Source organism: Dipodomys merriami, unplaced genomic scaffold (genome assembly GCF_024711535.1).
Source record: "Dipodomys merriami isolate MVZ:Mamm:240054 unplaced genomic scaffold, mDipMer1.0.p SCAF_4, whole genome shotgun sequence".
Lineage (NCBI taxonomy): Eukaryota > Metazoa > Chordata > Mammalia > Rodentia > Heteromyidae > Dipodomys > Dipodomys merriami.
In genome coordinates, this window is record NW_027205603.1 from 15685710 (window position 1) to 15713544 (window position 27835).

The window sequence follows — 27835 nt, forward strand, 5'->3', positions numbered from 1 at the left end:
CAGGGGCTTGATAGAAATAAGTAATGACTTGAACATTTAAGTCCACATCTTTTTCTATTCCTATTTAGTGTTACCTGAACTGCATAATTCCAATTTCATATTGGGATTAGTACTAATACTCAGTATTCATTGTTACATCCTACATCAGCATTCTTAGCCTGTGTATGTGGGAGGGTTTTCTGATTTATTAGTACTTATAAAATTACATACAAATCTTACGAGATTTTGTGTAAACATTCCATAGCACGGAAGAAGTTATTTTAGGGGATTTGTGGCCCAAAGAGAACCACAATTCTTCATTTGAATTATGGAGTTAACTATCAGTTTATCTTATTTACAAGATTAACAGAATGATATTTTGGATGATTTTTCCCTTAGGCTTACAGGTATCTTCGAGAAGAAGTCAAAACTTTTCAAGGAAAACCAATTAAAGTAAGCAGTTGATTATACCTTCTTTAATATCTAATCAATGTTCCTAAGTATTTTACTAGTAATACAAATGTTTTCAAACAGGCACGGATAAAAGCAAAGGCAATAGCTATAAACACATTTTTGCCAAAGAATGGATTTAGACCTCTGGACATGAACCTTTATACACAGCAGCGTTATACAACATCATTTTATTTACCTCCAGTATACAGTCCCCAGCAGCAGTTTCCTCTGTACAGCCTGATTACCCCCCAGACGTGGTCAGCAACACATAGCTACCTTGATCCACCCTTGGTAAGCTGCTTTTTGTTTTGCTTTACAGATGTTTATATTGCAGACACTGTACTAGACATTTAGAAAATTTTAGATTGTAGTCTAGTAGAGAAACCATACATTTGTTCAGTTTGCTCTAGCAAAAGAAATCTTCATCTTATGCTATGGAGTTTCCATGTAGTTGGATAATAAAGACAGCTGTAGGCATAAAAAAAATGTAGTAATTGCCCTTGAAATTGAGAAGATGGATTCATATACTGGAGGTTTGCATGGTAATTTTTTTGTTGGAATAAGAGAGGTAGATAAGCAGAATTGACAAGTGAGTATGGTCAGAAAGCAGAAATTGAGGGGTACAGATATAACTCAGAGGTGGAGTCCTGCCTAGTGCACAAAGCCCTGTTATTTGACCCAGAGGAAGAGGAAAAAGCAGAAATTGCAGTAGTAACTTTGAGAAGAGTCTGTAGATTTCATATTCAGGATATAGCTGTGGGCTAGAATAGGGAAGATGGAGGGTACTCAGGGTAATATGGCTGGGAGCCAGGCACCAGTCACATAGGTGTCATCACTCACTGGCAAAAAACTGGACATGGGAACTTGAGAACAATGTTGATTAATTTTGAATTGCTGGTGTCTGTTATATTCTAAAAACTAAAGATAAATGTCCATCAAAAAATTCAGGCTAGAAAAGAAATAACGCCACAGAGTTGATGATTGGGAAAAGTAGACCAAAAATAAATAAATAAATAAATAAATAAATAAATAAATAAATACTATTAAACTGGTAGTTAGGTAGTTTATCAGGCATTATTGTTTTGCCACTTACGTCAAACTTTCAGGTTACATATGAGTTTATGAAAAGAGTTCAAAAAGAAGAAAACTTCATATAAAAAATAGGAATACCCTGGGTGCCAGTGGCTCACACCTGTCATCCTAGCTACTCAGGAGCCTGAGATCAGAGGATCGAGGTTCAGAGCCAACCCAGGCAGGAAAGCCCATGAGACTCTTATTCTCCAATAAACCTTGGAAGTGGTGCTATGGTTCTAGTGGTAGAATGCTCTCCTTGAGCTAAAGAGCTGAGGGACCTTGTTCAGGCCCAGCTTTCAGCCCCATGACCAACCAAAAAAAGAAAAACAGAAATTCTTACAGGTCAGATTTTTTTCTTAGTACTGAGATTTGAACTCAGTGGCATGTACTCATTCACCTTGCTTGTTCTCTTGGTGCTTTACCACATAATACATGCCTTCAGCCCAGATTTTTGCTGGTTAATTGGAGATAGAATCTCACAAGACTTTTTTTGCTTAAAACTTCCATCCTCTAGGACTCAGCCTCTCAGTAGCTAGTATTACAGGTATGAGTTGCTGAGACCCAGGTCAGATCAATTTTTGTCTCTGATCTGTAACCTGAAAGGTTTGACTTCAGTGGCATTTTTTAAATAGTTGAAAAGTGTTTAAAATTGTTTCATTTCATTTCATTATATCTAGGGGCTGGGAAGGTGGCTCAGTGGTAGAGCGCTTGTCTTGCATGCATGAGGCCCTGGGTTCGATTCCTCAGCACCACATAAGCAAAAAGAAAAAAGCCAGAAGTGGTGCTGTGGCTCAAGTGGTAGAGCGCTAGCCTTGAGCTGAAGAGCTGAGGGACAGCGCCCAGGCCCAGAGTTCAGGCCCCACGACCGGACCCAAAAAACAACAACAAAAAAAAATATTATATCTAATTTTCTTCTGATTCTTGTCAGTGTATTTATATGCTATACGACAGATTAAATTATGACATGGGAAATGATTATTAGTGATCTGAAATTGTGCTCAGAACATGGCTTGTATGGAGGTAGAGGTTAAAAAATAGTTCTCCTAAAGACAGGTAATAAAGTAAGCAACGTCAACAATAAATCAAATGTTCTAGCTAGGTACTGGTTGTTCACACCTGTAGCCAATCAAGAGGCTGAGATCTGAAGGATTGAGATTGAAAGCCAACCTGAGCTAAAAAAGTCTATGAGACTCAGTCTGCAAAATAATGAGCAAAAAGCTGAGCTAGAGGCAAGGCTCAATTGCTATTTGCCAGCATACCAAGCAAGCATGAGGCCTTGGCTAACTAGTACCACTTTAAAAAAAAAAAAAAGTTCCTAAGAGAATTTTGATGAATTTTATTTAAATTTACTTATTTTGGCAGGGGGGTGGAGGGTTAGTTATTTGGAGATGAGAATTTCAGTTTTGGCTGGCTTGGCTGGCTTTGAACTTGCTAAAGGTTCACCCCTATAATCCTAGCTACTTGGGAGGCTGAGATCTGAGGATCTTGGTTCAAAGACAGCCCCAGCAAGAAAGCCTGTGAGACTTTTTAACAATACTAAACTACTCAGAAAAAGCTGGAAGTGACACTGAGGGAAGTAGTAGAGTAAAGGAAGCTCAGGAATAGCACAGACCCTGGGTTCAAGCCCCAGGACTAGCGCACAGGTACATAAACACACACAAATTGTTTGTGATTTACCAGAATGAAGGTAGTGTTATGCTAGTGATCTTTAGGCTATGCATTTGGACCTTTTTAACAATGCCTGTGTTCAGGATCCAATGTGATCTTGAGCAAAGTTCTGTCCTTGTAATATCTTCATTGGGCTATTGTAAGGATTAGCTGAGATGATAGAGAAAAGGTTCTTAGCACAACTTGATGGTTGTGGATGCTCAGCAAGCATATACCTTTAGCAATAGTTTTTGGATGTTTTTCTTAGCTGCAGTTTTTTCTTCTTTTTTCTTTTTTCTTTTTTTTTTGCCACTCCTGGGGCTTGAACTCCGGGCCTGGGCACTATCCCTGACCTTCTTTTGCTCAAGGCTAGCACCCTACCACTTGAGCCACAGTAACACTTCTGGCTTTTTCTTGTACGTGGTACTGAGAAATCAAGCCCAGGGCTTCATGCATGTTAGGCAAGCACTCTACCACTAAGCCACATTCCCAGCCACCTGCAGTTCTTTTTATATATTTTGATAGACCACAATATCTGACAAGAGGAAGAAATGAACGAGGTTACCCCAAAATGCAATAGTATTGACCAACTTGTCATGTTTCATGGTATTTACAACTGTTTGTTTGTTAATCAATCTAGGTAACTCCGTTTCCAAGTACTGGATTTATAAATGGGTTTACATCACCAACCTTCAAACCTACAACATCCCCTCTGACGTCACTCAGACAGTATCCGCCTAGAAGCAGGCAAGTGCTAAGAGTGATCACATGCGCCGTAACTTCATGTTGCTATTTTTCTGGTTATTTATAATAAGAGCTGTAATTTTACTACTAGTAATGCTCATCAGGGGTAAAACTGTTTGAAATATACAACTTTAGTCTTTACAGATTAAACACCAGTATTCTTGCCTACCTAAACAAATAGATTCTCTTCAGATTCAACTTGTACCTTATATACCTGCCTTTTAACTTGAACCTTGACTTATAAATAGTAAACCTTACAAACAGGACTTTGGCTCTTGTATTATCCTAAATGGTATATGTCAGTTATTCTAAATATAACATTTTTATATTCAACACAAAGCAGATTTTTAGCCTAAATATTTTATATTATCATACTCTAAACAGTATTTGGTTATATGTTATTTACAGGAATCCTAGTAAATCTCATCTACGCCACACGATTCCCAGTGCAGAGAGAGGACCAGGACTACTAGAGAGTCCTTCCATATTTAACTTTACTGCAGATCGACTAATTAATGGTGTCCGGAGTCCACAGACGAGGCAAGCAGGGCAAGCTAGAACACGGATACAAAACCCTTCTACTTATGCCAAGAGAGATGTTGGGACTGGGCGTGTGGAACCAAGTAGTCTTGAATCCTCTCCTGGTTTAGGAAGAGGAAGGTAAGTAGTTCATCTGTTCTGTTGAACAGATACTACGTACCTATTGTAACTAAATATTTTTAGCTATCTGTAGGTGTATTTTAGGATTGTTTTCTAATACACCTCAAAAAGTCAAAAGCTATAAACATAAGAGGTTTTATGTAATTACTGTGAGTGGTTGCTATTTAGAAATAGTTGCATTTTTTCTTGGAGTATCCACTTCTAAACATCTGTTTGTGTAGATACTTGATTCCTTCTCTTGAATCACAGTTGTTCCCGGTGGTGTCTTGAAGGATGAGTCTTTTCCAGGAGGCGCTCAGTTCACTTGCCTATTAGGCACCTGTCAGAGGAGTCACTGTCTATGGCAGATAGGAAATCTACTTCTTATATATTAAGACTTGAAGCCAGGCACCAGTGGCTCACACCTGTAATCCTGTCTACTCAGGAGGCTGAGGATCATGGTTTGAAGCTAGCCCAGGCAGGAAAGTCCATGAGACTCATATCCAATTAGCCACCAAAATAGCCAGAAGTGGAGCTGTGGCTCACTTATCACATGTTGAAGCTAACTCTCCAACATGTGTCTGGCCAGTCAGGGATAGCATACTACTTCCACAGTCCTTCATTCTGAACTTGATCATAAAGCCAGGGTTGATATGCAATTTCCTTTTCACTGGGTGCCAAAGGCTCTGTAGCAAGGAGTTAGACCTTCCTCTTTAGGGGTGTAAGACTTGCGGACAAACCACCTGCATGCAGAGTGGTGAGGATGAGGGACAGACTGGTATAACAATGATTCTGCACCATGGCGCTGTGACTTCTCTGCCTATAGAGCCATACTGTGTCCTGTGTAGTGGTTATAAACTAGGACCCATCTCTGTTCTATAGCCATGTCTTTGCAAAGGTGGTCACTTTGTCAGGGTAAGCAAAGAGTCTTACAAGATCTACTGATGGCAGAGCTGATAGGACCCCATAGCAATCAGATGTCATCAGGACACTGTGTTTCCCATGAAGTGTTGGGCCTGCTGACATCAGCTGTCTAGTGGTAATGAGTACGCTATCCACGGCAAAGGGCTGTCCATAAGTATAGTCTGTGTGTAAAGTCCTCTCCTGTGGACAGCAGCCTCAACACAAATATCCTACACACCTCTCCCACATATCACCACACCTTGAGTCCTGTTCCTTCCAGGCTTTCATCCAGATAGATCTGTGGCCTCTTCTGAGGCCATAGGTGTGGATGGAAAGCACAGAAGACTGATCATCAAGGGGCCAAGTAACCTGTTCTACCAGGTGGTGGAACATGGCCAACATCACAGCTACTCACCCATGATGGATAGCTCAAGTCTGTGATTACTGGATAATCCCATGGTCTAGTGTTTAGTTTCTAGTAAGCCTCAGCCAAAAGTCAGAGGAGTTGTTTCTGGGATGGTCTCCCACAGGACAGATTAGATTTTCCACTGGAGACAGCCTGGCTTTCCTATGGAATCCTAAGGGTCTATGTCACACTTCTCAATTGCCAAATTGAATTCACATGTAACTTTAAAACCATATAAACCCAGGCAGTGCTGTGTAACACCATCCTGTGGCCTGTAGAGTGCTTGTATTAAAAATCACGAACACTTACAAAGAAGGCAAGTGTAGGTATACACAGCTGTTGGGATTGGGAAGTTTTATGTGTTTATGTGATAAAAGGTAAGCCACAGTAGCATAAAGCTGTGAAAAAGGAAGGGGAAACAAATTGAGATCTCCTACATTTTAGTGATGAGAAAATAAATATCCATCTGATACTCTTTACTATCATTTTACATAACTTATCTATATAGTTTGGTGTCTGGTTTTACATCTACATCTTTACATCTAAATGGCTAGTCAATCAATCCTATCTTTGTAATTCCAAGTACCTACTAAGTAAGTTTTTTGTTGTGGTTCATTTTTTTGGTAGTTTGGGGGTTTGAACTCATGGCCTTGGCACTTGCTAGGGTGACTTGATACCACTGAGCCATGATTCCAGCCTTCCTTTTTAGAATAAGGTATTGCTTCTCACCTGGGTATGTGCCTGAGCCAATCTACCCAGGCCTGCACTACCATATCTAACTCCCCCTGTAAAGCCCAAGTCTTGTGAAATTTTCTGCCCAGGCTAGTCTGGTATGTAACCCCTCCCAATCTCAGTCTCCTGTGTAACTCGGGGTGACATGGTATGCTATCAGGTGAGAAGGGTCTCTAAATTTTCTTCCATTTTAAAATGATGTTCATCCCTTTCTTTTACCTATATGGGCATCAGTTTAAATTCTTTTCTCTCAACTTCTTATGTTTAGCTTATCCTTGTTGGACTTCTAGAATTGAAATTCATCTTTGAAGGCTGGGTGCCAGGAGCCCACACCTGTAATCCTAGCTACTCAGGGGGCTGAGATCTGAGGATCATGGTTAGAAGCCAGACTAGTTAAGATAGTCTAGTCTGTGAACCTCTTATTTCCAGTTGTGGTAGAGCACTAGCCTTGAAGGAGGAGTCGGGGGAAAGACTCAGGGACAGTGCCCAGGCCCTGAGTTCAAACCCCAGGGCTGACACCATCCAAAAAAAAAATCATCTTTGAAAGATTACAAAGTAAGGACCAAATTGATGCATGCTTTGAATATATAAGCACAGACTTGTGGTTAGTTAAATTTTCTGAGTTAGAAAAATATAATGGTCTTTTTCTTTCTACTTCTAGGAAAAATTCCTTTGGGTATCGGAAAAAAAGAGAAGAGAAGTTTACAGTGAGTACATAGGCCTATGTCATTTTCACAAAGATGTTTAAATCTAATAGTATACAAATGTGAGTTAATTACATGGATTGAGACGGAGCATTTCAAAACCTTTTTGGTGGCCTAAAAAGATTGTGGAGGATTTTAGAAATACCCATAGCTAGCTAGCTTTTGCACAGATATTTATGGCATGAAACAGATGCAACCGAGAGCTTACACTTGCAGGTACTACTTGTGTGTGAGTCCAGAAAAATTCTTCAGTGTGTCTAGGTTTATGGTAGAATTTAAAACCCAACAGCATCCCATGGAGATACATTCTGTTACTCCTTCCTAATGGATACCAGAACCCTTGGATGATACTGGGCCCTGAATTTCAACACTTGTGCCTTGTGGTTGCTGTGCTAGGGTGTCACCATTTGGGCCAGGCCTAGGCCTCTGTTCTTTACCAGTTACAGGCCTGGCTTCCTGCCTGGGGCACATCCCTGAACCACAGTCTTATCTACTTCAGCTTCCCATTATTACTGGGATCATACAGGCAAACCTTCACATCCAATTTCCCTCCTTAAAGAACAGAGCCTTGAGGACTTTCCTACCTGGTCTGGCCTTGAACTGAAGTTCTCCCAAACCTGCCCTCAGGTAGCAAGGATTACAAGTGAGAGCAACCATTGCCCGGCTCCTTTCCATCTTCACCAAGCTCTGAGCACACACTGTTGGTAACTTCTATATAGAGCACAAATTTGGTTTTCCTTTGCAATTTCATGAAAAAAATATTTATTCTGAGCAACTCAGCCTGTAAGTGGAGAGCTTTTTCATCTAGAGGAAACTTTGGTTTTTCTTTCCCTTACCTTAATTGCCAGCATAACTACACCTGTGCCTGGGGACCATTATTAAGTAAATAAAGGTTACTTGAAGCCAGGCGCTAGTGGCTTACACCTGTAATCCTAGCTACTAAGGGGGTCAGCCCAGGCAGGAAAGTCCGTGAAACTCTTATCTCCAATAAACCATCAGAAAACCGGAAGTGGCACTGTAGGTCAGTCAAGTGGTAGAGCGCTAGCCTTGAGCTGAAGAGTTGAAGGACAGGACTCAGGCCCAGAGTTCAAGCCCCACGACCGACCCCCCCCGCCAAAAAAAAAAAAAAAGTTACTTTGAATATAGCACTGTGATACCACAGTTGACTCTAACTAAGATGGCTTTCGGTGAATAATAGGTGGGTAGCATTTATAGTGTGGATTCACTGTGCAAAGGGATGGTTCTCATGTCCCGGTAGGACAGCTGAGAGTGCAGCATTTCATTACACCACTCAGAATCCCACATAGCTGAAAATTTATGGACTGTGCTTTTTAGAATTCCCTGTAATATTTTAGGCCATAAGTAATGAAACTATAGGAAGTAAAATGGCCCAAACGGGGATAATCAGAAAGAATTAAGCTTCTTCCTTGCAGAAATTTGTTCAAAAAATTTTTTTGATCACTCAAAATATTTTATCAGAAGTAGCACTGTGGCTCAAAGTGGTAGAGTGCTAGCTTGAGCACAAAAGCTCAGGGACAGCACCCAGGTCCTAGTTCAAGCCCTACAACTGTCAAAAATAAAAAAAAAAAAGAAGCTATGCCCCAAAATATGTTACCATCCATCCAGTATGTAAACCAAGTAGTCATGTATTCTGCTATATTTACAAAGAAGACAGACAAAAAATAAGTAATTCATTTGTGTATTAAGTATATGAGTTGTCATTTTGCTTATATTGATTAAACAGAGTATCTCCTGAGGAAAATGCTAGTTTGTTCTGGCTTTAATAGAGGCTGGGACTTTGCAGCATCAGGGTTGTGAGAATAGTTGCAGAGTTGATAGTGTGCACTGACGTTTAAAGACTTAGCAGGTCTAGAATTACATGCGTGACAACCAGAGAAGACCTTAAGGAAATTCTTGGCTCAGCAGTCCCAAGCAATCCCATAGATATGCTTTCCTATCACTAGAAGTGTGTTCTAGATTGTTTTAGAACTCAGAAATTCTCTATTTAATAATGTCAGCTAAATTTGGCATACCATTAATTAGTTCCATTTGTAATTAGTGGTCCTGGTCCCTATATGTAAATAGTGTCCCATTTAGTCCGATGGATATTTGCATATCCATCGTGATAGATACTGCTCTGCTGGGCCTGTCCTGAAGCAACTGCTGTTAGTTTGGGTTCATTTTGCTTTGTCTTCCTGATTAACATGTTCATATTTGTAGAACACTTAGAAGTTCTGGAATGACCTGAAAATTTTAAAGACAAGCAAAAAAGCATATAAAAGACATTCAACTCTTTAAAAATATTTAACCCTGCCTTCAAAGTCAAACCCTGTCTGCAGGCTTTGTCATCTTACAATTCTAATATATTGCCTACCATGGCTCCTAAAAAACTAACATAGAAGGCTTAATCTGAAAATCTCTTTTCACCTCAGAAACATGTAGATGTTTACAACCTCTAAGACTTGCTTTGAAGTCACAATGTCTGTATATCACTGGATTATTTTAAGTATCTCATTATTCTAGATTACAAGAAGAGCACAATAGCAGTGGTTAGTAAGTGTAAATTTGGTCCTGAGGGCACACAGCTGGGTGAAATTAAACTAAAAGTAGGTATCTGTGTCACTCTTGAGGCTTAAACAGAAAGGCTTTCCAAAATAGTCTGTTTTTTTTTTTTTTTTTTTTTTTTGTTAGTTTGGATCCATTTTCATTTCTTAACTTGCTCTCGCTCAAACTCTGACGTATTTTTTTTTCTTTTTTGTTGGTTGTGGGGCTTGATCTCTGGGCCTGGGCACTGTCCCTCAGCTCTTCAGCTCAAGGTGAATACTATACCACTTGAGCCATGGCACCACTTCCAGTTTTCTGGTGGTTAATTGGAGATAAGAGTCTCACAGACATTCCTGTCCGGGCTGGCTTTGAATCATGATCCTCGATCTCAGCCTCCTGAGTAGCCAGGATTACAGGCATGAGCCACCAGCGCCCAGCTTTTTTTTTTTTTTTTTAATGTGGATTTTTCTTTATTGCCATTATTTTTTAATTTTATTTTATTTGTGAACATACTGTACAGAGGGGTTACAATTACATGGGCAGGACAGCGCCCAGCTTTGACGCATTTATTCTAGACTCCTCACATAGGGTATCCTGTTGTAATAAATTTCTGGGAAATGTTAAACCCTGTAAAGTTAGGTATGGAGTTCCTATATCCTAGGAATTTACACACATTGTTTAGTGACTTTTTTCAGGCAAGTGTTGGGAGTCAAGACTCCTTGCTTAGCGCTTGTGCTGTCTTTCTCTTTCCACCTTTTATGACTTTTGGGGTGTCATTCTGTTTTAGAGCAGCCAGACTCAGTCTCCAACTCCACCAAAGCCACCATCACCAACCTTCGAACTCGGGTTGTCTAACTTTCCCCCATTACCTGGAGCTGCTGGCAATTTGAAGACAGAGGACTTGTTTGAAAACAGGCTATCTAGTTTGATAATAGGATCGTCAAAAGAACGAGTAAGATAAATACAATTCTCATATTGCTAGTATTTTCTAAGTATTGGTTTTGTGTTTTTACATTCAGATTTATACCAATTACTTGTTGCCTTTTCAAAATCACAATTTAAATATATCATTCTGTAAGCTAAACGAGAATGGACTTGTATGAAGTAGTTACTGTACTTAGAGAGTCACTGGTTAGTCAGAAGATCTGGGTTTGTTCAGATATAAGACCTTGGGCAGATTATGTTCTAGGCTGTAGTTTCCCTACCTAATAATTTGGGATTAGTAACACACCTGCTTCCAAGGGATGTTGTGAATTCAGGAAAACTGCTGTCCGTTGCTACCACTTGCCACAAGGTATTCAAACTGATGCAGGTATGGAGATGTCTTTTGATTTGTTTTGGTTATAAGTCATAGTGAACTGCGTTTGGAACTCCATACCTAGCAAATATTGAGTATTACATGCCAGGCTCTATGGAATCATGATGAGTAAGTTGTGTTTGATAGACACTTTTTCAGAAAACAAGCTTGCTTGCAGATGTAGTGGCAATGTAGAAGAGAGCCCAGGTCACAAGACCAGTTTTACATTTGTTAAAGCAAGAAGGCAGAGGACCAATGAGACCTTTGCTGGAGTAGATTGTCTTCTGTGTCTTTATTCTGAGACTTGGCAGTTTATCATTTGTTTCCACTTGTCTGTACCTCTGGGGTAAGGTAGTCACAGTTCCTTTGAGCACTCCTGTGCCTTCACAGGCTCTGCAGATATGTGTGATAATGTTTAGACTTACATTAAGTAGACTATAACCTCCTTTAGCAAAGATCTGATGAGAGACTCTTTACCTTATCATAAATTTGACTTTGACGATTTTCAGAGCCTCAGTACAGATGCAAGTACAAATACCATTCCTGCTATGGTCCCCAGAGAGCCCTCTCTGCCAGCTTCCTGTGCTGTGTCAGCAGTGTACGAACAATCCCCATCCCCCGCCCATTTGCCTGAGTGAGTATTGCTCCTCCACCGCTGCTCTGCTATGTGCTCACTGGACTGGCCTCGCCCCTAATGTTGCGTGAGACCCACTGTGTGCTCACTGGACTGGCCTCTAATGTTGCATGAGCCCCACTGTGTGCTCACTGGACTGGCCTGTCAGGTTGCCTGAGACCCACTGTGTGCTCACTGGACTGGCCTGTCAGGTTGCTTGAGACCCACTGTGTGCTCACTGGACTGGCCTGTCAGGTTGCCTGAGACCCACTGTGTGCTCACTGGACTGGCCTCTAATGTTGTGTGAGACCCACTGTGTGCTCACTGGACTGGCCTGTCAGGTTGCTTGAGACCCACTGTGTGCTCACTGGACTGGCCTGTCAGGTTGCCGGAGACCCACTGTGTGCTCACTGGACTGGCCTCTAATGTTGTGTGAGACCCACTGTGTGCTCACTGGACTGGCCTGTCAGGTTGCCTGAGACCCACTGTGTGCTCACTGGACTGGCCTCTAAGGTTTTGTGACACTCACTGTGTGCTCTCTGGATTGGCTTGTAATGTGTGAGACTCATCTGCCAGGTGCATTTTCACAGGGACACCAAGGTGATAGAAAAGCAAAGGGAAACGCACAGTGTGGACAGACTTCCTCCCACCCTTACTACAACTGCGTGTAAATCAGTGCAGGTGAATGGAGCTGCCACGGTATGTATACCTGTCTTCCTTCTCAACAGTTATGGGGGTGGGTCTGTGTGGCAAAAAGACATAGCACTGGGCTGGGCGCCAGTGGCCTACACCTGTAATCATACCTACTCAAGAGGCTGAGATCTGAGATTCCAAGCCAGCCTGGGCAGGAAAGGCCTTATCTCCAATTGACCCCCAGAAAAACCAGCAGTGGTGAGGTGGCTCAAAGTACTAGAGCATTAGCCTTGAGTATAAGAGCTCAGGGACAGAGCCTAGGCCTCAACATCTTTCTTTCTTTCTTTCTTTCTTTTTTTGGGGGAGGAGGGGGCGTCCAGTCATGGGGCCTGAACTCTGGGCCTGGGCGCTGTCCCTCAGCTCTTCAGCTCAAGGCTAGCGCTCTACCACTTGAGCCACAGCGCCACTTCCAGCTTTTTTCTTTTTGCTTATGTGGTGCTGAGGAATCGAACCCAGGGCCTCAGGCATGCAAGGCAAGCGCTCTACCACTGAGCCACCTTCCCAGCCCCTCCCTTTTTTTAAATGAAATCTAAATTTGATGAGTTGTGTGTGTATGCATGTGTGTGTGTAAGCACATGTGTGTATTGTTTTCTGTACAAAGGATTTTCCTACTCTGTAATCTTTGCAGTACAGCCTTGGAGTGTCCTTATTTCAGTGTAAGTTGGTTGAGTTTCTGAAGCAGTAGGTTCCACTTCCTGTTCTTCCATAGAACTTGTGGTCAGTTCAGCATCTCTTGCATGTATCATGTGTTTCACAAGGAATTAAATAGGCCAGGCACCAGTGATCACAGCTATAATCCTTCTGTAATAGCTGCTCGGGAGGCTGAGATCTGTAGGTTGAAGGTTCAGAGCCAACTGTGGCAGAAAAGTCCAAGACTCCATCTCCAATTAATCAGCAAAATGCTGGGCTAGAAGTACTGCTCAAGTGGTAGAACACCAGCTGTGAGCAAGAAAGCCAGTCAAGCAGGAGGCACTGAGTGCAAGCTCTAGCACTAGCAAAAATAAACTGCAAGGAAAAACAAGATGAGTGACCCATCCAGTGATGGTTTCTTCCAATGGTTTCCATCTTGGATAAATCGGCCTCTCACTCATTTGCCAGGGTGAGCAGTTGCTGCTGTTGTAGATACTTGGAAGCTGAGCCTTCTGCCCACTCGATTTAAGTCTAGAAAGAAATCTTCAATAGGTTAAAGTTGTTAACCACTTATTTTTCAAATGACCCTATGTACCTAAAATCCCTATTGCACATTGTTTTGGTTTTAACATAAAGATAGACAGGGCCCCTGGGTGACAGTTGAGAAGTCTCCCGGTGCCAGAGGAAGCAGGGTAGCAAACACAGTGCCAAGTCTAAGCATCAGCTTCTCCACCAGGGCCCTTTTTAGGCTTGCACATGGGCCAACAACACCTAAAGGCTGCAGGCAGATTAGATCAGCTTTTATCACTGTCACTTTTCTGATGTTAGCTGTTGATCATCAGGGTTTTGGCAATAGTGGGGTTTGAACTCAAAGTCTCAAGCTTGCAAGGCTGGTTGGTGCTCTACTACTTGTGCGTAGCCACAGTCTATTTTACTTACTTATTTTTCAATTAAGGCCTTGCGTTTTTTGCACTTTGAACTACCTCCCTGTGGCCTCTGATAGCTAGAATGGACAGATGCACCCTACCATACTCAGTTTGGGATGGGTTCTTGTTAACTTTTTGCCTAGGCTGGCCTTGAACTTTGATCTGTTTGATCTCACCTCCTCAGTAGCTGGGCTGTTAGGTGTGTGACACCACACTGTGCTTACGTTAGCCATTGATAAGAGGCGTTTCTGCAGTATCCTCAGGAAAGTTACAGAACTGGGATGCTTAACCATTGGATTCTGCCAGCTTGTTAGAAAGAAAGCACCTTAGCCATGTTAAATTATAACCCCTTTGAACAACCTCTTCAAAGATAATAAAAATATAACTTTAAAAAGTAGCTGTAAAGTGGAATTCTACTTAAGTAACTTGATTTCCTGTGCCAGCCGTCCTTTCAGGGGTTGTCCACCATTGTCTGAGTGTAACCACACATTTGTCTGTTGGCAGGAACTACGAAAGCCCAGTTACGCAGAGATTTGTCAGAGAACAAGTAAAGAACCTCCTTCCTCCCCATCACAACCCCAAAAAGAACAAAAGCCAAACACTGTCAGTTGTGGGAAAGAGGAGAAGAAGCTCGCTGAGCCTGTGGAGAGATACAAAGAGCCCCCCGCCCTCAAGCCCACTCCTGGAGCCCCCAAAGATCAGAGGAGGCAGCCAGGGCGTCGGCCCTCTCCCCCAGCCTCGGCCTCGGCTTCAGCTTCAGCATCAGCAGTTGGGAAGCGTCTCCACAGAGAACAGAACACTCCCCCCAAGTCTCCTCAGTGAAGAGCCGATGCCCGGAGGGGCCGGAAGAGCTGCACTCACCACGTGAAACTCCCCAGCAGCACAAAGAGTCGCTAGTTAGGAGCCAGCAGTGTCTGTGAGGCCTGTGGGATGCTGCAAGTTAGTTTTTTTCTGTGAGTCGGAATTTTCCCCTCTTGAAAAAAAATCTATTTTTCAGGATTTAATTAATATAAACCTTATTTTAGGTTGGTGCTTAACTGGAGGTGATGCATAAGTGATTTTTTTTTCAGGATAGAAAATGCATTTATCCTAACAAATTGATACTTTTTATTAAGCCTCCACGTGGCTCTGAATGCAAGTTATATATAGTGAGTTTTTCTAAATTAAGGGAACTATGCTACTTTTTTTTTTTTTTTTTTGGTTTTGTTTTGTTTTAAATAATTGGTCTGCAAGTGCATATCTTGTCGGTGTCCCAGCAGATGGATGAGGGCTGATGCGCTGGCCCGGGCCTCACAGAGAAAGGGGCTGGCAGTGTCCGGGCGCCAATACACTGGCACGGGAGCTGTGTTCTCATTTAAACTCTGTATCAGGTGATTCTAGCTTTAAACAAATACATAAATAGAGAATAGGAATCTATATTCCTTTTTTGAACTAGTGGGCAGAATGAACCTGCAAAGAGTACTAGAAAGACATGAAACCTTTGAGTGTTACTATCCTACAAGCAAGTAACCAGCTTCTCACTCCAGTTTCAAGTGGCTGCAATGTAAAATAAATTCAAAGCACATTGTGAATAGAACCTGAATGAAATGCAAACTTTGCTGCCCAGTGACACTGTACCATGAAGTTGAACCTGGTGTTGTTTTGATCCCCGTGGGCGGCTGTGTGCCTGCTCTCCACAATCTCTCATGTCCCCACGCACGCTTGTTAGAGGGTCCACACCGTAGTCGGCTCCATGTGGACACCCTCCTGTTCCTCTACCCGCGCAAGGATTGGCAAGTGTAGCCATGAGAGATTGGTGTGTGTGGTTTCTTTCCCTCTTGGGCTGGTGGAGACAAAATTCCCTGCTTTTTTTACCTCCAGTATGAGGGTCTCATTGAGTCACTTCTAGAAGTGCCGCACTTCTGAAGAACAAGGGTGCACTAAAGTTAGCAAGTTTATCATAAAGTTAAATATAAATTATTTTGTTTTAAAAATGCCTAAAATTTTTCTTTAAGTATTCTAAGCAGCAAACATTAAAATATTTCCTGCTAAATGTAACCATACAGTTTATTCCACAAAATATTATTTAACAAGACTGAAGTTGTCTTTTTTTTTTTTTAGAAGAAAAATTATTTCCATCCAATATTTAAAGACTTGAATTTTATTTAAACTTGAAAATGACTTTGCCTTAACTTTTGTATAAGACAGTGTAGAGCTCATGGAGACCGGCCGCTGGGTTGGCAGGAGAGGATCAGAGTTACTCAGTTACGTGCAGATCTCTCGTCGATAAATCTTCTGAGTAAACATATGGTAGTACAAGAACTAGCAGGTTTTGTAATATACCTTACAGATCTTCAACAGTTGATCTTTTTTCAGATTGTTGAAAAATCCTGTAAATGCAAATAGTCGATACTGTATTAAATATGTGCACTTGGGAGTGTGCTTTGCTTGTACAGTTGTAAATAATCAGAACATATTAAAAAGGTACCCTACAGAGAAAAATCTGATAAAAAATTATTGATATATTATAAATGTTGAGCTGGATGTAGATAAACTAAATGTTGTGGTTTGAATATTATTTTAATGTGTTGAGGTTTTTTTTTTTTCTCATACTGGTGTGTGGAACTGATTCTGCCTCTTTGCTGCAAAAAGAAAATGGAAAGTCTTACTCAGAGCATCCAGATGTTTCCATACTTGTAAGAAGTATGTAAATAAGTGCTAATCATATCTAATGGGAAATGGTTTAGAACTATAATTTGGAAAGCAGAAACTGGCAGTTCCTTCAAATGAAAGTAAAAAATAATCTTCTAATTAAATCATATATTGCTAAGTGTGATTTATCCTGCCAGGGAAACCATGCCTGTTGTATCAATTGTCATTATTTAAATACATAGAAACATGCAGTGCTAATACGCTTCAAATGCCTGTTAAAGAAACATGGGAATTAATTTTTTTAGAGTTGTCAGATCACTGACAAAAAAAAAGTCAGAAATAATTGATCTCTTGAGCCCAGACTAACAGATTGTGTAGACACTGGCAGGTCCTTGGGGTCCCGTCTTGGCTGGAGGAGGGGCCAGGGCAGGGTCAGCCGTCCTCTCGTCTTCACCCCCAGCTTCCAGTGCTCATGGAGTTACACCTTGGCTTTTAGAGAGATGCTTTCCCAGGCATGAGCATGGCAGTGCCACAAGTCCGTGTGGGTAGAGCCAGCTGTTCCTCAACAGCTGCACTCAGGGGCTGTGGGCATGAGGCAGGGGGCATTGTGGCCAGGCCGCCACTGCTGCTCGGACGAGTTGGACACTTTAATTACTGCTTATCAGTGGCACAGCCTGGCTCTGGGAGCTGAAATCGTGCTTGGATATCTTTTTAATTAATAGATATGCCAAATAGCTATATGATGTCAAAAAATGATAATATGATAATACTCTTTGAGATTTTCCACTCAGAAAAAAATGGGAATTTTTGACCATAGGAAGTTGTGAGGGTGCATGTGGACTCTTGCTCTGTCACATACAGCTAATGACATGTGGCTTTCATACTTTTTAAATTTTCTTTTAGTGTCTCAGGTTATAGAATCAGAGATACCGCAGTCACAAATGACATTTTAGCTTGTAAAATTGTGTGATGATACCTTATCCGTTGGAAATATAGGAATAAGAATCTGGCCCTGATTCACCAGACATGAATTTTGAGTAATTGCTCTCTTTAAGAGTTGGTGTTCTGATTGATGCCTCTGGTTGGTCCCTCCTGTCACTGCATCACTGGTGGCCACTTGTAGGTGGCTCACACGTCTCATATTGCTGTACTCGTCAGGATTGCTGCCGTTGATATGTAGGAACTGGTTTGGTGGTATATCACAGCAAATGACAAATGGTGCAGACCTGTCTTTGTACCCCTTCCGTGAGCTGTAGTTGTGGGTTTGTGTGCTTTGTAGCCTGGTACGTGGGAAGCAGCAGACAATCGGATTCCAGGGGCACTGACGGCTGCCGAGTCACAGTGGGCGTGTGGTGTGGAAGCTTTCTTGAGGGATTTTGTTTTTGTTCTCCTTTTCATTAAGACTGGAATCAAGCGTACATGTAAACTATTGGTAATTTAAGTTTCCTTTTGTGTCATTCAGTGTAAAACTGTCTAATTTGGAAAAAAAATGTAGGTTATGAAAAATAAAGATTTAGGCACTGTTCAATTTTTCTTTTGATTTTTTTTAAATTAAAAGTTTCCTCATGAATGCATCTTTTTAAAAATGATTTTATTCATTTGTTTGTTTATTTTGGTCTCTCCATCCGTGTGCATGAGGACAGCCCGTGGGTGCCAGCCTCAGTCTAAGTGGCTCCCCCACCCTGTGCAAGCACGCACACGCATGCAACCGTGTATTTATATGTATGTGTGTGTGTTCTGTGTGTCTGTATGTGAGTGTGTTGAGTTGACCATACTAAGTAAGGCAGAAAGAGCACTCACATCGAGTCTTGTGGCAAGTCAATCATGAAGCCCAAGGATTACCACAAACACAGTTGTCCCTGGGTGGGGACTGTATTTCTCTTGTCACTTCCACAGTTAGCTGCTGCTGTGTCACATTATCCTGCTTTTTTAGATCATGGACATTACCCTGCAATCCCATCCCAGCAAAAGGGCCAAGGACGGGTGAGACTTCTTAGAAAGTTTTTTTGGTTTGGGGTTGTTTTTTTTTTTTTTTTGTCGGTTGTGGTGCTTGAACTCTGGGCCTGGGCTTTGTCCCTGAGCTCTTCAGTTCAAGGCGAGTGCTCTACCATTTGAGCCACAGCACCACTTCCAGTTTTCTGGTGGTTAATTGGAGTCTCACGGACTTTCCTGTCCAGGTTGGCTTTGAACCACAATCCTCAGATCTCAGCCTACTGAGTAGCTAGGATTACAGGCATGAGCCACCAGTGCCCAGCTTAGAATGGGCAAACTATCTGATTAAGACATTGACTCACTGATTTGCCTTTTTATATCTTATTTTCCCATTTTTCTACTAGGCTTTCTTTTTCTTACTGAGTTATCTCTTGTGGCTGTTAATCTTCTGTTACCTATCTTACAAATATATTTCAACCTACCTCTTGTCTTAACTAAAGTTACTTTTTTAATATAGGTGGCAAAATATTATAATTATGTATAATTATATTTATATATCATAATATGATAATTAGTAGGTCATAAAACTTACTAGTCAGTCTTCCTTTGTGGTTTGATGGTCTTTGACTCTTAAAGGAGACCATGCGTGTGGTTCACTCAGTTTTAGCTGCCTGAGATGTAGATCTCTGTCCTAGTCACATCCGGGCAGAAAGCCCATTAGACCTCTTCTCGATCCATGAATGCTAGGCGTGGTGGAGCACCTGTCATCCCAGCTATGCAGGAAGCAGAAGTGGAAGATTATGGTCCAGGCAAAAAAGAGAGACCTTATTCAAAAAATAACATGCAAAAAGATCTGGTTATGTTGCTCAGTTGTTGGCATACCTGCCTATCAAGTACAAGCAAGGCCTTGGATCCAATCTCAATACCACCAAAGAAATGTATGATCCAGGGCTGGGAATATGACTTAGGGGTAGAGTGCTTGCCTAGCTTCCTAGTGTCACATCCCTTCCCCCATCTTGATCTGTAGTACTACTTGTTTCTGTTTCCAGGCTCACTCTCCGGTACTATTTTCTGCCTTTGTTGTGACATCAGCACAGTGCACCCGTCCTGTGTCGCTGAGTTTCACAGAGCTCGCCGTGGTCACAGTGCCTTGTGCATTGCTATCCAGGAACTCAGGGATTGCGTCCATCTTGAAGACCATCTCTGTACACTTAACACAGGGGATGAGTGGTAAGAACTTGAAGGCTTGGGGGCACGCGCCTGCCTCTGGAATTGCAGAGGGTGTGGTTTTGGGTCAGATAGTGCCATTGAAGAAATCTGAAAACTTAAGTGGCTTGAGATGATCCTCAGGCTGCCAAAGCTAAGCTGGGCTTGTCCTGTGCCGGCAGGGTGGGCGTGGGGGGCCGAGCAGCTAGAAAGCCAGCCTTTCCACACCCGAGGCCAGCAACGAGCCTTGCCACCACATTTGACTCTTTTTCCCCCATGAAGCAGAGTGTAGCCCAGGCGTTAGGGTAGCCACGGCTTTTCCTGTGGAAATCGTGTCTTAAACCATTGGATCCAGCCGTTGGTGGAAGTACCACAGCAGACTGCCGTGTGGGCACCCGGCCTGTGGGAGCCATTTCTGCCCCAAGTGACTTGGTCTGCAGTGTATGTGAGCCTGGTCGTTTGCTGTGTCTGCTTCACTGTGAGCCCAAGGCAGTTAACGGAAGGGAGGGCACAGCCCAGAGGTGACCTGGCCAGAGACTGCCCTCCTGTCCTCACATCAGGAGTGGACAGGAGGCACGCCACAGCGCCAGTGCAGACAGGTGTGCACCAGGGTTGAAGGCAGTCAGCTGGGCCCGCAGATGCCACGAGGCCACCTGTGTACTGAGCAAAGGCCACATGCAATTGGCCGCCGGCCCCATGGACTTGCGAGAGCCCCTTGGAGATGGCCCCGCACCCCATTGCAGGCTTCCCGCCAAGAGCAAGGCCCCTCTGATAGCCGTGTAGCCCGGGCCTGTTTATTGAGCAGATGGGTCCCTCTGGGTGGGGTGCACGTGTAGTCATTTGTGTTCATGTAGGGAGGGCTGTGGGTGCTGTGTGAATATGGGAATGAGGCGAGGATTTAGGGCAGGGCAGGAAGGGTTAGCCGCCAGGCTGCGCCTACTTCCTAAGAAATACCTTTAAGAGCCCCGCACCACCTCCTCCTCCTCCTCTTCCTCTTCTTCCTCCCTCCCTCCCACCCTCCACACAATGTGAGGTGTTGGGGTTTGGCTGTTTACCAGGCCTCACTCTCCAGGTGTGCAGAGGTGAGCAGCTGTCTTCCAGATCCACCTGGACCAACCCAGACAGCAGCAGCTCAGCTAGTGACTACAGTACTTCCCTGGGTGGCAGCAGGGGGTGAAGTCCCTGGGTCAGTGGAGCTAGGAAGATTCTGCCTAGCACTTTCTGGACCCCTGGAAAGCACAGTGCTTTTTTGGGGGGTGGGGGGCGGCAGGGATCTGTACTGCTAGCCCTGGCCTGGGGGCAGTGTTGGCAGTATTCTAACCAAGTTGGGCTGGGTTGACAAACTGTCACCAGAGAGAATGTTCGTAGCTCCTCAAAGCCCCAGACCTGAAGCCACTAAACATCTTTCTTTTCTTCTGCTTGCTCTACCTTGCTCTTTGTTTCCTAGTTTCTTTAAGAAAAGTACTGAAGACTATTGAACCATGATCTTTTTTTTTTTCTTTTTCTGACATGAGCATTTTAGTGCTATAAATTTCCTCTCAGCACCTCAAACTACATCCTAGTTCTATGTTCTGTTTTTTGGTATATGTTTTCCTTTTGAGATGTCTTCTTTGGCTCATGGATTATTTAGAAGTATATTACTCAATTTCCAGCTGTTTGGAGATGGTTCTGTTATCCTCTTGTTAGTGATTTCTAATGTTCCATTGTGTCCAGAAAAAGTCTGTGTGCTGAAGGTTTTATGGTTTTGATGGGGCACGGTCACCTTGGTGAATGTTGGGCCACTTGGCTAGAACATCACTCAGTAATCTCTCTCTTGCTGCTTAGTGGTTAGGTGTCTCTCACTTGAGTAAGTGTCCAAGTTCCCATCTGTAATGAAAGGCAGGTCTACCCTCATTTTGTTTGGTCTCTTTCCATTTAAGTAGGTTTTGCTTGACATATTTTGAAGTTCTGTTTGATTCACGCATGTTAGAGATTTCTCTGTTATCAGATTGCTCCAGTAATCTCCCTCTTGGACCCTGATACAAAGACTTTTCTAAATTATCAACTTGCCTCTCAGCAGCTCACAGCTATATTCTGGTTCTATGTGTTGTTTTAAAGTTTCCTTGAAGCTATCTTTCACTCTCCATTTCCCTGTTTCTTGCTGCTCTGCTTCTTTTGCTTGCCTTCCTGAGCATTATAACTTGTTGATTTTTAATCTCAACCAGAACTTACTATGGAAGAAGAAGGGGCTGGTGCTCTGTGCCCATCAAATGACCTTCTCCAGGTTTGTTGCTGTCCGGGGCACGTCATAGCTCACAAAACTTTTTTTTTTTTTTTTTTTTTAGGTCCGGTCATGGGGCCTGAACTCTGGGCCTGGGTGCTGTCCCTCAGCTCTTCAGCTCAAGGCTAGTGCTCTACCACTTGAGCCACAGTGCCACTTCCGGCTTTTTTCTTTTTGTTTATGTGGTGCTGAGGAATCGAACCCAGGGCCTCAGGCATGCAAGGCAAGCGCTCTACCACTGAGCCACCTTCCCAGCCCTCACAAACCATCTTAAGCATGTTATTTGAACTCTAAACCCAGTTCCTTATTTTTTTAGTAGGATTACAACAGGACCTCCAGTCTGGGGCTGTTCAGAAAACAGTGAACGTTTGGGATTGTACCCACTCCATGGCCCAAGTTCTCTGAGAAAATTTCTCTCCATGGGCAGTTTGCTCTTGGGCCTCCAGTGGTTGGGTAATCAAGTGGAGATCTAAGAATACAAGTTTCTGGAAGAATCTTTCTCCTGTAGGAATCACCTGATGGTCTTCCCTTTTCTTCTGTGTGATCTGGGTTGGGTGGGAGTGAGACCAAGAGGCAGCAGTCCCAAAGCCAAAGCTCCTGCAGTCACAAGGATGGAGTCAGCCGTGTCATAAAACCTCGGAGTTGAACCCAGTCCTGCTGCCAGAACTTGCCTTTGGGATCTTCAAGTGTGTGTCCCAACAGGCTCCTTTTGGTTTAAGCTGGCTCGTAGTGGGCTTGTTGTTTATAACAATATGTTTCATAAAAGATATGGAGGAGTCGATGAAGTCCTGTAAAGTACTTAGTGCAGTACCTGCCCTGATGCTCTAACACATCTCAACTATCATTGAGACCCAGGTGCAAAGGGCAGGATGTGTGTTTGTCTTGGGAATGTGGCATATCAAGTCCTGAACGCCCCTGTTCTCACCCACACGCTGCTGAGGGGCAGATGGGCGTGGGACCCACTGGAGGGAGTTGGCATCAGAGCCAGGGCAGGCTGTCCCTACACAGGCTCCTGGGCTGAGACCAGCTCGGGAGCCCTGCTCAGGCTTTCCCGCCTCTGCTGGTGAACAAGACGAGGGTGACTGGTGGTACCTGAGGGCCAGGGATGGAGGAACACCAGTGCCATGGCAGCATCTCAGTGCTGCAGGTCCACACACAAGGCTTCACCACCTCTTCTACTGTCAGCCTCCGCTTGCTGTCCTGTTCACCAGGTAGCAGGAGATGCAGGTCCCCCGGTGCAGTTGGGGTTGTTAAGAGAGAAGGGGTAACTAGCAGGTAGGCTTTGGACATTTGAGTGCCCCATACCCCAGTCCTGTACCAAGCTGTGTGTGTAACTGCTCACTTGATCCTTATCTCAGACTTAATGCACACAAAATAAGGTCCTAGGTTTTTGTTCTTGTTGCTTGCTGTTGGAGTGGCATACTCTCTCTCTCTCTCTCTCTCTCTCTCTCTCTCTATATATATATATATATATATATATATATGTATATATATGTATATGTATATATATATATATACATACATACATATATATATATATATATATATATATATATATATATATATATATATAGGCCAGTTCTGGAGCTTGAACTCGGCCTGGGCACTGTCCCTGAGCTTTTGTACTCGACTAGTGTTCTACCACTTGAGCTACAGCTCCATTTCTGACTTTTTGCTGGTTAATAGGCTTTGAACAGTGATCCTCAGATCTCAGCTTCCTAGTGTGAGCCACCTCACCCAGCTCCAGTACCAGGATTTGAACCTAAGCTTGCTAGGGTTTGTACCACTTCAGCAACCATCCCCGTCCCCCATTATCTCTTGTTATTTTCTGAATAGGGTTACTGGGTTTTGCCCAGACAGCCCTAGACCATAGTCCTCCTATTCATGCTTGAGAAAGGAACAGGGGAAATCTCACATGTTTTTCCTGCACTGGCTTCAAACCACAGTCCACTGGTCAACATACCTAGGGTTAGAGTTGGGACCATCAACACCTGGCTTTTGCTTTCTCTTGCTTCCCCTCAAAAAAAAAAATTACCGTCTCAACTGGAACCCTCTTTCCCAGGTCCATCCCGGGTCCCCATTTCTTCTTGCCCATCAGGGAGGCCTGGCAGCTTTGTGAAGTCCTTGAACTGGCCCCCTCCTCCATGCATGACACAGCTATCTCCTGCAGATGCTGTCATGGCCCTCCTCCCTCCCAGAGCCAGAGCTTTTCCCTCCTGCCGTGAGCCATGCTGGCTTACCACCCTCTGAGTTCCCTCAGGCCCCAAGGGGTCCCTCCCCCACATTCCCCACTACCACTCCCCTCCTCTCCATCCACACCACCCTGTCCCATTGCACACATGGCCATCTTGCTCCATCTCAGCCTCAGCCGGGACCCCTTCCCGCATCCTGATGATCCTGACCCTGCACCGAGCAGGACTCACACTCCCCGCCGTGTTCCCAGCTCGTTGTATTTGTTGCACTTGGCACAACTTGAGTTTTCCAAACTTATTTACTTACCTTGGACCAGAATTCCACAGACTGGCCAGCCATGCACACCCTCTTGCTCTGGGGGCATCTCTGGTATGGGGGGGAGGGGGGCCTCACGTTTGTGTGTAACCTGCTGCATAGGCCTCGGGGCCATAGCAGTGGGCAAATGTGAGCTATACTAACTTGCCTTAGATGGCCCTGGACACCCCCTGATCAGAACCACCAAGCGTCACTCACCAGCATCCTGGCTAGTGTTTGAGAAGTTTCTCTGCCTCTGCACTACTCCATGTAACCTTTTTCAGCTACTTCTTCTCCAATCCAAATTCGGCCTGTTCTGCTTGCAGCTGACTGCTTTTCTGCTCACGCCGCTCGTTGCCATAGACTCTGTGCTTCTCTTGTGTGTTGACTGCAGGTCCCACCAGAATGCACACATCTGCACAACATGACTTTCTGTTTCTGTTTAGAGCCATTTCCCAAGTGCTAGGAGCTGTACAAAAAGTATTTCAAACTATGTTCTGTGAATAAATGCTGAACAAAACAATTTACGTTGTATGGAGATCATTCTTGCTGCCTTCCGGGAAATAAAATGGAAGGGGGAATGGCCTAGGAATAGAGGAGGTGTCCCCAGAGTCACTCAAAAAAGAGACGAGGTCACCAAGGTACAGGGAGAGGAGGAAAGAGACAATACAAATAAATACCCCGAGGGGCTGGGAAGGTGGCTCAGTGGTAGAGCACTTGCCTTGCATGCCTGAGGCCCTGGGTTCCATTCCTCAGCACCACATAAGCAAAAAGAAAAAAGCCGGAAGTGGCGCTGTGGCTCAAGTGGTAGAGCACTAGCCTTGAGCTGAAGAGCTGAGGTACAGCGCCCAGACCCAGAGTTCAGGCCCCATGACCGGACCCAAAAACAAAAAAAACAAAAAAACAAAAGAAAACAAATGCCCCGAGAGAGCACTCTTCACCTGACTTATGTAACTAACTCCTCTGCACATTACCTTTATAATAACAACAAAAAAGGTTTTTTTAAAAAACCAAAAACAAAACACCAAATCCCCCATTTCCAGCTTCAGTGCCACCTGAATGCTGACGCTGAGATGAGGAGGTAGAGGTAGACATGTGGAAGGGAGCAAAATTCTCCCTGTACCCCGAGACACCCAGAGCTCGGGGAGCCTTGGGGAGCCACCCCGGAAAATGGCAACCACAGCATAAATTCCCAAAGAAGCCTCGAGCTGTCAAATTGGAAAAAAAATTGCATATTCTAAATATCTATTTATATGTATTAAATATATACATTTAACAGAATGCAGGTAAATATATGTATATAAAAAGAATTCAAAGCGAATCATTGTAAGGTGAATTCCAGGTACCCCATTCCCTTTTCTGTGTAAAATGGTGCTATTGAGCCCCAAGGGAAGATGGCAGGCTCAAAACATTTGAAGGTCATGAATAGATCCCACATTCTGCCATTTTCTTTTTCTTTTTTTCTTTTTGCCAGTCCTGGGGCTTGAATGCAGGCCTGGCCCGGGCGCTGTCCCTGAGCTTCTTCAGCTCAAGGCTAGTGCTCCACCACTTGAGCCACAGCGCCATCTCTGGCTTTTTCTGCTTATGTGGTGCTGAGGAATCGAACCCAGGGCCTCAGGCCTGCAAGGCAAGCGCTCTACCACTGAGCCACCTTCCCAGCCCCTGCCATTTTCAATCACAGGAATAGCCTGCACCACCAGCCGCTTCTTGGCAACACGGGTGCTCCCATCCACAGGGCAGCCACTGAAGAGGCTACGTGGGGAGGTAGCTCTTCTCCAGAGCACAGGGTCCTGGCCCCAACGTCTGCCGTGTCAGCCTCCTTCCCAGGGGCTGTGTGGATCCCAACATGGCTGACAGCATGGCACACACAGACACACACACACACACACACACACACACACACACACACACACACACACGTGCGCGCATACCAAAACAAATGCTGTGCTCTGTAGCAGGCCTGGCTGATCTCATGTGGACCTGGGCCTCATCTCTGCTTAGAAGGCTGGAGGCAGCTATGGAGCCCAGCAGAGAGAGCCTAAGAGACACAGCTCTTGACTTCCTTTCTTGGCTCCCTTTCTTGGCCCAACAGCCCACAGGCCCAGTTTCTAATCAACCCAGCCACAGCTTTCAGCCAGTGGAGTCTCACTCAGCACTGCCCCATGGGAACACATTGTAAGCCCTGCCTGCGATGGTGAGGATCCTAGTTCACAGCCAGAGGCCAGGGGAAGGAAAAGACGTAGATTAATTTTGAGCTATCTTAGTTAAATCAGTACATTGGAGATAAGGTCATGCCAACATGTTTGAGTGGAAAATAGTACCATTTTCACACACACACACAGGGAACCGAGCTCTTCGGTGTAGTTTGCCCTTTTGCCCTTCACTGGCCTTGGTGGCCAGTGGCTGCCATGTTGGACAGCACAGGACTAAGTGATGGTGGGGCTTGATTTTATTTCAGGAGTTCCTTCGAACACCAAGAAAAAGAGCTGAATACCAGTGGCTCACATCTGTAATCCCAGCAACTCAGGAGGCTGAGATCTGAGGATTGTAGTTGGCAGTCAGCTGGGGCAGGAAAGTCCATGAGACTCTTCAACCAACCACCAAAAAGCCACAAGTGGTGCTGTGGCTCCAATGGTAGAGCTCCAGATGTCAGCCAAAAAAAGTTAAGGGATAGTGCCTAGGACAGGGTCCCAGTACTGACAACAACAATAACAATAATAATAATAGAGAGCTGTGTGCCCCTCCTGGCCTGTGGCTCCCTATAGACTTAGCATTGTGGTGGCCAGATGTTGGGGTTTTTTTTTTTTTTACACATATGACTTATTCTCTATAATACTTGGTTAAAGTGTTCGATGATTTGCACTCAGAAGTTATACAGTCAAGAGACAACCAAATAGAAAGACTTGGTCTGAAGTGTTTGCACAGAAGTCCATACAGTCTCTTGCGTCGAGGAAATAAGGACAGAAGGAAACAGAAAGAGCATGTAGCTCACTAGGCTCCAGAAATCTCAGTAGAAAATAACATTGAGTTAGTGAAACTGTAGAGGTTAACACATGGAAAACAGATCCTGTGCAAAATACTAAAATTAATGCTCAGGATTTGTTTTGTATAGATTATTTTTTCTTGTAAACAGTAAAATACAACTACAAACCTTTCACATGTGAAGGGTCGCTCACCTAAATTGTTTTGATATTATAAAGCGAAAACCAATCCAACACTGACAAACTGATCAAAGACATCCTCTTTGAATTCATGTAAAACAAGGATGATTCATAATTACAGAGAATGTCCCGGCTGTGGGTATGAGAAGACGAGACAACTCACAGGGATGAAAG

The 27835-nt window shown here is 43.8% G+C and overlaps 1 protein-coding gene across 3 annotated transcripts in view; it reads left to right on the plus strand.

The window, feature by feature from the left end:
* Positions 1–18189, plus strand: part of Larp4b (La ribonucleoprotein 4B) — a 73853-nt gene extending 55664 nt beyond the window's left edge. For all 3 annotated transcript variants that reach the window (XM_069990583.1, XM_069990581.1, XM_069990582.1), the window contains 9 exons: positions 379–432; positions 514–723; positions 3794–3900; positions 4306–4557; positions 7239–7284; positions 10613–10777; positions 11632–11756; positions 12326–12434; positions 14489–18189. In XM_069990583.1, coding sequence (XP_069846684.1) covers positions 379–432; positions 514–723; positions 3794–3900; positions 4306–4557; positions 7239–7284; positions 10613–10777; positions 11632–11756; positions 12326–12434; positions 14489–14806 — 1386 coding nt within the window. In that variant the 3' untranslated portion in view covers positions 14807–18189. The remainder of the gene's footprint in view (positions 1–378; positions 433–513; positions 724–3793; positions 3901–4305; positions 4558–7238; positions 7285–10612; positions 10778–11631; positions 11757–12325; positions 12435–14488) is intronic.
* Positions 18190–27835: the final 9646 nt, after the last annotated feature.